This window comes from Dromaius novaehollandiae, unplaced genomic scaffold (genome assembly GCF_036370855.1).
Source record: "Dromaius novaehollandiae isolate bDroNov1 unplaced genomic scaffold, bDroNov1.hap1 HAP1_SCAFFOLD_45, whole genome shotgun sequence".
NCBI lineage: Eukaryota > Metazoa > Chordata > Aves > Casuariiformes > Dromaiidae > Dromaius > Dromaius novaehollandiae.
This window is the reverse complement of record NW_026991505.1, coordinates 112,501-122,493: the sequence shown is the minus strand read 5'-3', so window position 1 is coordinate 122,493 and position 9,993 is coordinate 112,501. Positions and strand designations below refer to the sequence as shown.

The 9,993-nt window shown below is 56.0% G+C and overlaps 1 protein-coding gene across 1 annotated transcript; it reads left to right on the top strand.

The window, feature by feature from the left end:
* Positions 1–969, top strand: LOC135327022 (olfactory receptor 12D1-like). Its single transcript, XM_064504647.1, has one exon. It carries the CDS (start codon positions 1–3, stop codon positions 967–969), a length of 969 nt encoding a protein of 322 aa, XP_064360717.1.
* The last annotated feature ends 9,024 nt before the right edge of the window (positions 970–9,993 follow it).

The window sequence follows — 9,993 nt, the reverse complement described above, 5'->3', positions numbered from 1 at the left end:
ATGGATAACCAGACAGAGGTGAGCAAGTTCATCCTGCTTGGCCTGTCCAGCCTTCAAGGGCTGCAGCAGTTCCTGTTCATGCTCTTCTCCCTGCTCTACCTGTCCAGCCTGCTGGGGAATGTGGCAATTGTGACTGTGGTGATATGTGAACCTCGGCTACGCATCCCCATGTACCTTTTCCTCTGCAACCTCTCCTGCCTGGATATTTTCTACTCCACAGTTACTATCCCCAAGATGCTGGCTGGGTTCCTCTGGGGGCACCAGGGTATTTCTTACACTGGCTGCCTAAGCCAACTCCACTTCTTCCACTTCCTGGGCAGCAGCGAAGCTTTGCTGCTGGCTGTCATGGCCTATGACCGCTTTGTGGCCATCTGCCACCCGCTGCGCTACAGCCTGATCATGAGCCCACGGGCCTGCCTGCTGCTGGCTGCAGCTGCTTGGGTTACTGGCTTCCTTCATGCTCTGATGCACACAGTCATGACCTCCTGGCTCCATTTCTGTGGCCCCAACCACATCCACCACTTCTTCTGCGACACCAAGCCCCTGGTGAGACTAGCCTGCAATAGCAACCAGCTCAACCTGCGCCTTCTCAGCATCATCACGGGGAGTATGGCGATAGGCCCCTTTGTCTTCATACTCTTTTCTTACCTGTACATCTTTTCCTTCCTCCGACTGAAAGTCCAGTCGAGGCAGGGGAGGAGGAAATCCTTCTCCACTTGCATCTCCCATCTCACAGTAGTGGCCTTACTCTATGTCCCTGTTATTTTTAACTATGTGCCACCTTCCTCAGGGAGTTCACCCAGGCAGGACATGATAGCCACCCTTATGTATAATGTTGTCACCTCCGTCCTCAACCCTTTGATCTACACCCTGAGGAATGCGGAGGTGAAACGTGCCCTAAAGAGAAGACTTTTCTCCAGACAGTTACTAGTGCAGAAAATGTTCTGCCTTGCAGCTTGTGTGGGATAGTAGGCAATGGACAATGCAATCAGAGGAGCTTTTGGCTCAAGAATGTCTTGTGCAGAAATCTGCTTTTCACTGCCAACAGCCTGGGTCCCTTCAGGAAAAATCCTACATACTACATATGGCCCTACGTCTGCTATCTTGGGCAATATCAGTGCATAAAGACTAATATATATTGGTGGAACAGCCACTCCCATTCCTCCAAGTGGAGAAGAGAAGCGGCTCCAGAGAGTGATACTTCAATAAAAACACCTTTTTTTGGAGTGGTTTACCCTCAAACGTCACTTGATTTTTTTTTCTCTTTCTTTCTTTCTTTCTTTTGGCAGCTGAATCCCACCCCCAGTCAGAGCTGTCAAAAGTCAGGACATGATTCATCTTAGCCTAAAGCCAATAGACAAGGAGGGATTCAGTTGATATTGTGGGGTTCAGTTGGCCATGTGCAGACATGTATGTCATGCCACTTGAAATACTCTGTGTATCTCAGCTGGTGTCTCTCTGCTGCTCCAGAAAGGCATAGGTCCTGTGACAGATCTACCAGCCCTGTATGGCTGTCAGCTATCTTAGGGCATCTGAGATGGTGCTAGACACCTATGTTTGGGCAACTGAATCCCACCCCCATTGCCTAGATTCACAGTGGTTAAAACTGCTGTTCAGGCACTTGTCTCACAGGGAGGAAGGTACATTTGGAACCCCAAACGTAGGTGTCCTAATCTCAGATTGAATCTCACCCTTAATCTCAAAATGAGTGGGAATAGTGGATTCCATTTGAAGAAAGCTTCCAGAACCGATCCTTAGGGCTAAAGGTAAGGTGAGCTTGGGTGACAAGGGCTAAGAGTAACAGCTGGAGAGATCTTTTGATTCTTACCTGTCCTACAGGTTTTTTTCCACATATTCATAAACTTCACCAACATGCCAGGTATGCTTCACACAATACCTACTTGCTCAACACATTCCATGTTGAGACTCCTACCATAAGCCTTAAAAAGGCTGCCTCTAGTATTGTTGTTATTATCATTTTTAACGGTGTTATAGGATGATGATGATGATGATGGTGGTAAGTATTTCTATTAGGGCCTCAAGTAATCCCTCAATGCAAAATTTTCATGCCATGTGCTTGAAGGTGTCAAAAGAGATTCTTCCTTTCCTAAACAATGCTCCAGACCAGATACTGTCAGAGACAGTGTCCCAAGGGTCCTGACCGCCTGTTCAAAGTAGGACCACTCTTTGAGTCTGAGATCTTGTAAGTGTTTTTAGGTCTTTAAGAGTTAATATCTGTTTCTAACTGGCCAAAGACAATGTGAGTGCTCCCTTGCAACCCACCATTCTGCATGCATGCTGTATCCTTCAGCAGAGGCAATGACTTGAGCCAGATCACCTGTGCAATCCCCTTACTGTCTTGCTCCAGTTCATCCTTCTGTGAAAACAGGCTTCTTGGGTTTGTTTTTAGACATGGACTCTTTTATATGCATAATAATGCTGTATGTTAAGATCTCCACTGTGCTGCTGCCTCCTTCCTTGTTTACACTACTATATATACCTCTACCTATATATACCTCTACCTATACATACCTGTACCTATACGTAGCCACTAACTCCATAGTAGCTCTTTGTTTGTTTTTTACTGTGCGGTGTCTGCATTGATTAATGCAGTCATCTACAACAGGAGCAAAATGAGATCCCATGTTTTCTTAGGAAGTCAGTTGCAAGGGGTGGGGCAAGGTTGTCAAGAAGCAGCTTCCAGTTTTCTCCCAGTTGCTACTGTTTTCTTATTGTTCAACCTTAGCCAGTGCCTGTTTTTCCTAAGAATGCATTTTATGGAGAAGCAGATTACACTGTGCCCAGAGCTGCACAGTAACTCCTCTGCATATCGTTTCTGTGGCTTGTTAACACTTGCAGAACATATGGGCCAAACACTGGACTAAACTGTGAGTTTGTGTTGGAAGGCTAGTCACCATCAATACAAAGAACAGATGAACAGTGATGGCAGAGGAATGCCAGGAGCCTAATCACTGCAAAGGAACACCCAGACTTGGACATTCCTAGGGCAGCGATTATGTCCCTGGGGCCTTGGAGGGGGTGTACGCTCCCAGATGAGGCCACCCAAGTGACTCTCCTTGACAGCCTTGTGGACTGGAGGGGTTATTGCCTAAAGGGGACTGGGGAGAAAGAAGCATGAGAGAAAAGAGGTTAAAATGGACTGGCCAAGTGTGAACAGGTCAGCATGTTTGTCCAGCCATGCGCAGCACCTGATCAACCCTACCTAGCCAAGTGAGTGCAAAAAACCATCAGAGTAGTGTCCCACTTCTTCTCCTCTCATGTCCTTTCAGAGAGGTCCATTCAGACCTCTCGTGTCTCTTCTCAGTGCCAGACCAGAGTCAATCTCAATAGGGTCTTCTTTCCCCACTGCTTGCACCAAGCCCATTCCCTTGGCTGTGGTTTCGCTGGATGGTAGATAAGGACAGGGAGAATCTTGTTGATCCATTCCTGAGCGCTACTAATTAGATGATGTGGCATGTGGCTATTTATTAAACACCTACGTACACCTTATGTAAACACCTAGCTAGGTCCCTTTTCCAGGTTAAAGTGATCCAGCCAACCTAGAGTTAGCTGGTGGTGATGACATGATTGTGAGAAAGATTGCCCAATCAAGTATTTGTCCATTTATTTGGGTAAGCTGGCCCTCTGACAATTTATCCTCTGAATATGTGAACAATGTCCAGGACTGAAGTTTCTCCTGCAACTCTGGTCTTGATAGTCCAACCCAAGGGTTGTTCCAAAGACTCCGATGTTTCTCAGAGTTGCCAGGTTGTATCGTATTGAGATTTGAACCACACAGTGTCCACAGATGACAACTGTTGATCATATGCATATCCTTAGCAGTTTTTATAAAGAAGCCATGACACTTCTCACCTTTCCTGGGAACCACCCCCTTGCTCCCCTCCAGGCACATCCCTGCTCCCCAGAAAGCCTTTCCCCAGATGACGGTGTCCACACTGGCCTGGCCAGCTGCTCCAGGTCCCCCTCCCCTGTGCTCCCTGCAGGGCTCTGTGCAGGCACTGCTGCTCAGCAGAGAGCCAATGGTGGTGCCACAGGGCCGTGAGGCGGCTCCACTGTGCCCATTCTTGTAAGAGCAGAAAGCAGACCCAAGAGGATGGTTCTCATGCCACTGGCAGTCCCCGCCTCCCGTTTTATGTGGCTGTGGAGGGTGCTCAGAGGGCCCAGGCAGCATTTCTGAGGGCACAAGATATGTTATGAGGCTGCACTGGAGCCAGCCTATGGCATTTCAGAGAGAGTACAAGGATGGCTCTCCAGTCTCTCTTCCCTGAGCCTTCTGGGTCTCCATGGCCTCTCCTGGGATTGCGGAGCCCTCCTTTACCTATGCATTTCCTGATTTTGCTCTTTACCGCTCGGTGACTCCACCTTGGATGGTCTCGTGTGTTGTATGGCTCCACTCACTGCCCACCCCCACTGTATGATGTTCCCGAAAATGCTCCGAGCTCTGCTAGCAGCTTATTGCCTCTCCAGGAAGATGGTCAGCCATCACTCACCCAAACAAATGTGTCACAGCCTCAGGAAGGTTACTCTGGGATCCTTAACAATCTCCACTGACACAGGGCCCCAAAAGTGAACCCTGAATCTAAACCCGGTTCCCTAACAGGTTAAAAAGGGACACTGAACACATCAACCTGAGCCCGTGGACAATGAAACCAAAGCAATGAGTGCTTTCAGGATACAATTCCATCACCACTTTTGTGACTCCAATTTTGGAAGAAGAGCCAAGTGCACAGGCACCGCACTGAGGAAATGGCTTTACATTGAGTGGATGCTATCAGGGAGGCCAGGTATGCCTGAGAAAATGGAGCCTTCCTGTCCTCACAGGTTGCATTCTTGCCTTGGGCAGTCAAGTGCTGAAACAGAAGAGACCTCTTGGGAAAAAAAGAAGCGCTCTCCCTCCAGCCTGCCTCTGCCTCTGCCACCCCAGCCACCTGTGGCCCTCCTGCCATGCCCTTCCTTTTCCCAGGAGCACCTCACAATGCCCGCCTCCTGCTCCTCACCAATCACATTGCTGCAGCACAAGTGACCTCCCGATCTACAGCGCAGCCCTCACACCTTCACCGCCACCTGCCTCTTGCCTGCCTCTGCCCTCTCCCCTCAGCTCCACGCCCCTGCACTCCAGCACCCCACCTGCCCTGCTCTTCTTCTGCCTCCCAGGCCCCCAAGCCCTTCCAGCTCGGCTTACAAGAAGGCTGGGTGCTTAGGGGCTGCGCCAGAGCAAGTTTGGCCTTAGGCTTCAGGCATGCGTGCAGGCTTTGGGCTTTGTGCTGAGTGGGGTCAGGCAAAGCTTTTGGCTGCTGGCTCAGTGTAGGGCTTGGCCTTGGTGCTCAGGGTTTGCGGTAGGGGCTAGAGCTTTGGCAGAGGGCTGTGGGTTGGAGTGGGGGTGAGGGCTGCAGCCCGGTACAGCACCCCAAGGCGAGCGATGAGGCCTTGGGATTAGCTTCAGGCACAGGGTCCAAGTTCGGGGAAGCGGGCAGAGACGGAGGCTTCAGTGTAGCCCTTGGGGTTTGGCCTTGGCGAATTTAGGACGCCAAGGCAGCAAGGTGCAAGGGTAGGGCTTCAGGTCAGTGCTTAGGCATGGGGTGGGGGCCTCCCGGAGGGGCTCTGCCAGGTGCTGTCCCAGCTGCAGAACCATTACCTCAAGGCCCCTTACCTCCCCACAACATGGCCTCTCTCCTGGCTGCCACCTGGCAGCCCTTCCTGTCCTCCCGCGCCTGCCTCCAGCTCCTGCATGCTGCGCTGAGACAACACAGAGCACCTGCTCATCAGCACCCAAGCACTGCCCCTCCAACCTGCCTCTGCTTCCAGCCCTCCAAAACCTTCCTCTGCCACCCAGGCCACACACCCCTGCCAGCTTGGCTTACAAGAAGGCTGGGTGCTTAGGGGCTGCGACAGAGCAAGTTTGGCCTTAGGCTTCAGGCATGCATGCAGGCTTTGGGCTTTGTGCTTAGTGGGGTCAGGGAAAGCTTTGGGCTGCTGGTTCATTGCTGGGCTTGGCGTTGGGGCTTGGCCCCCTCCCACACTACCTCTCCTCCCTCCTGGCATGCCCCTGACCTTCCCTTGAGTACCTCACAATGCCTGCCTCATGCTCCTCACCAAGCCACTTCCTGCAGCACAGGTGACCTCACAACCATGAGCTTATCCCTCACACCTTCACCTGTTGCTCTCTTTCACTTACCTCTTGTCTCTCCTCTCATTTCCACCTCTTTTCACTCCTCATAGCCACTGCCCTTCCTCTGTCTCCCAGGGATCAAACGTCTTCGAGCTTGCCTTTGAGGATGGGTGCAAGGCTCTGGGTTTTTGGAATGCTGTTAGTGTGTAGAAGTGTATGTATAACCCTTATGAATTAGCCTTTGGCATCAGGTGATGCTTTGTACTCTGTGGTTAGTGTGCAGGATTCACGTAGGTGTTAGATCTCTCTTGTTAGAGTTAAGGAGAATTACTGTTTTGGGAAAACCTTAGCACAGGTTCCCTGTTTCATTGAAGGTTTCTTGTCGTTGAATAGTGTATGAGGTAGCTTTCTTAGCACAGGATTTAGGCTTGAAGTTAGGGATGAGTCTTAGGAATGCGAGCCATGGTGTTGCTTAACATTTGACGGACAGGACCCAGGGCATGAGATCCGGAGTTTAGTGGGGATCTTGAGATCATATAAGGGGCAATGGGTTCCAGCTTCAGCTTTGTAAGAGATCCAGGGATACCAGGGGTAGGGGCAGAGTAGAGGCCAAGGCCCCCCTCTCTAACTGCCTGAACAAACAGGCAGTGCCACTTGCCAGAGGAAGAGAGGACAGTTCTCTGGTGTTCACACTGTCTCTTCCTTCACAGCCCTCCATGGAGCCCCAAGTGAAGGACTGCAGAGCTGCTGGGTTTCTGCTGACTGCTCTTGGCAGGACCAGGAGCTTTGAGATGACCAGAGTGCATTCCACACAGGCAGAAGGAAAGCTGTCACTGCTGCCAGTTCCCCAGGTGAGAGCAGGGCCCAGGGAAGACACATGCAGAAAGATGCAGGCTAGCCATGCTTGGGAGGGAGCACAGCCTGTGAGCTGAACCTTTGCTGGCAACCAGCTGCTGCTTGCTTTTGCTTTGCTGCAGCTATTCACCCACCTAGTTGCACAGGCAGCTGAGCCACGGCACTTCTGCCTGCTTGGCTCTGTGTGAGAGCCTCAGCACTGCACAGAGCAGCTGCGAGCTGACTGCTGTGGGCTCAGCATGGCAGCCCCTGCGCCGGCGAGTGTGTGTACAATGGGGAGCTTCACTTATGCCAAGGGGGACTCATCCAACCCAAGGCCTGGTAATGTGCCACTGCCATGGGAGGCCTTGGAGCTGGCTGGCTGGCTGTGCCAGAGCCAGCGGCTAGGAGATGTGGGCAAGCTTGCCCAGATCTTCCCAGGGCAGGCTCTGTGCCTCTGGTGTGAGCAGAGTGGTGAGTGCTAACCTGAGTACCGGGGGATTATCACCACGATAGCAAAGCCATGGGCTCAGGCTGCAGATTGTCTGCAGCAGAAGGGGTACTTAGACATGCATGGCTTAATCTTTGAGACAGGCATATGCTCCTGGCAGGGTCAACCGAGTGCTATTAATGAACCACAGAAAATCTCTCTGGCACCTTTTCTGGATTGGGCTTGGTAGACAGCCCATCCACCCACGTCAAATTCAGTAGCGCTCATTTGAGGAGCAGATTCCATGTCCCATACATACCAGGCTCGACCACAAAGGAGCCAGGCCATAGCAAGATTCAATGGTACAGAAGACTGAGCAAGCACCCGTCATCATCTGGGTGCTGGAGAATTTTACTCTTGCCTTTGAAGAAGGATTTTGTTACTCCAAAGTCTCACAAATAGTAATACCAGTTGAAGAAGTAAACATTCTTTCCTTTGCTGGTAAAGATCTCCACAGAGGAAAGGAGAGCCCTGTGTGAGAAGAGCTTCGCCATCCTCTTCAGATGGCCACTGGAGAGTCCAAGGTCAACAAGGAATCTGTTGTTGCCTTTCTACCACTTCCCATGAGTGCTGATTGGGAAGCCCGGGGACTCAGCCTCTTCTGTTCTTGTCCCCTCCTTCACCTCTTCCTCTAGATGCTGGTACTCCTGGACTTCTTCTGCTACTGTGTCACCTGAAGATGATGACCTGCTTTGATAAGGAACAGTCACATCCACTTCTTTTGCCTGAGACCCCTTAACCACAGCCCAGTCTGGCCTGAAGAGCTTATTGTTGTTCTCCATAAGGTTGCCTTCTGAGAACACCCCCCACCCCAGTCTTTTTGCCTCCTCTGCCAGCATACCACACAAGATGCTGTGCGTCTGGATCTGGGCATCCTGGACTGCAGGGCAGTACCCAATAATAGTGGCAACTAGGCCGACCGCGCGGCGTCTCTCCGCCGAGACCAGACCGCGGAGAGAGGGGGCAGGGTAACCCCTCTCCGTCCCGGCTGCCCGCGGGGCAAGCGCGGAGCGCGCCGGCTGGCATGGGGGGGCGCGGCGCCCGCGCGCGCCGACCCCCCGGCCCTCCGGCAGCACGCCCGGCCGCCTCCGCGAGTCGCATCGGGCCGCCCGAGTCTTTAAACCTCCGCCCGGCTCTCCGACCGAGAACCCTCGGGCCCGGAGCCCGGGGCCCATGGCCATCCCTGCCCGGGGCGGCTGCCGGCGGCCACGGTGGCCGGAGGCCCTCTCCCCTCTCTCGCTCGCTCCCTCCCTCCCTGCCCCCCCCACCCCCACCGCGGGGGAGGAAGGACCGGGGTGGGGGGAAGCCGAGGCGGGGGGGGGGAAGGCACGGCCAGTGTGGCGCGCACGGTGCGGCGCCCGGGAGGAGCACGCTGGCACACGGGACCACACGGGTGGGTCACCGAGGGGGGGGCAGGAGAAGCGCGGGCGCTAGGTACCTGGCCCTGGGGTGAGGGAAACGACCTGAAATCCCCGCGGGGGTGCCTCCCCCGCCGCCGCCCGCCACCGGGCCGCCGCCGCCTCGCGGCGACGGCGGCAGCCTCGGCAGCGGCGACGAGACGGGACGCGGAGGGGGAACCCGGCACCCGCCAGCCGGCCCCCGCGCCCCTCGGCGGAGCGTCCGCCCGCGGGGTGCGCCCGACACCCGCCGCCACGACCCCGTCCTCCTCCCGGGGCCCGGGGTTTCCCTCAGTAACCCGGCGCCGGGTGGCAGCTGCACCCGGGAGGAGAGCCGTGGCTCGGGCCGCCCACTCGGGCACGAACCGTCGCCTCGCTTGGCCTCAACGCGACGCCCCCGCTCGGGGCCCGGCACCCGCCCCGCGCGCCATCCCGGAACGCCTGCCCTCGCAGGTCTCTGCGGACGGGCTGCTCCGCCGCAGCCCGCCGCGGGTCCGCCCCCCACAGCTTAGGGGTGGGGACCCATGGGACCCGTCCCAACCCGGAGGGCCGTCTCCCTCGCCTCCGCGCCCGCCGCTTCCTCTCCCGCGGGCGCCGGGGAGTAGCCAAGCCCCGCCGCCCCTCACACGCACTGCCGCCCGCTCCCGCCGGGCCCTCCCCTGGGCCGGACCCCCCCCCCTTCCCCTTCCCCCCCAGCGGCAGCGGAGCGCCGTGGGGTGGGGGGGCGGGGGGGGCGGGCCGCGGCTCCCGGAGACGGGCACCGGCAGCGGAGCGGGCACCAGCGGAGGCGAGAGGGGAGAGACGGGGGGAGGCGGTCCCCCACCGGCAGCGGTGGAATCGGCAGCGGGCTCTCGGCGAGCGAGCGCGGCCTCGGGAGGGCCGTGCACCCGCCGGCGGGCCGAGCCCCGTGCTCGGCCCCGCGGCGCAGAGTGCGGGACAGGCGAACTCGGGTACGCGCGCGCGGCAGCCGGGACGCGGCGGGCGGGGGGGCCACACCGGTGTCCGGTGCCGTCGGCATCGGCAGCGAGGCGCGGCGGCCCGGCGGCGGGCCGGCACAGGTTTCGGAATGCCACGGGGGCCCGTAACCCCTCTTCCTCGCGGCGGGCTCGCGCGGCCCGCCGGCCCTGCCCCCGGCACGCGCC

What these genes read in the sequence shown, in the direction of transcription:
- LOC135327022 (XM_064504647.1), top strand. Translation starts at nt 1, where the DNA reads ATGGATAACCAGACAGAGGTGAGCAAGTTCATCCTGCTTGGCCTGTCC.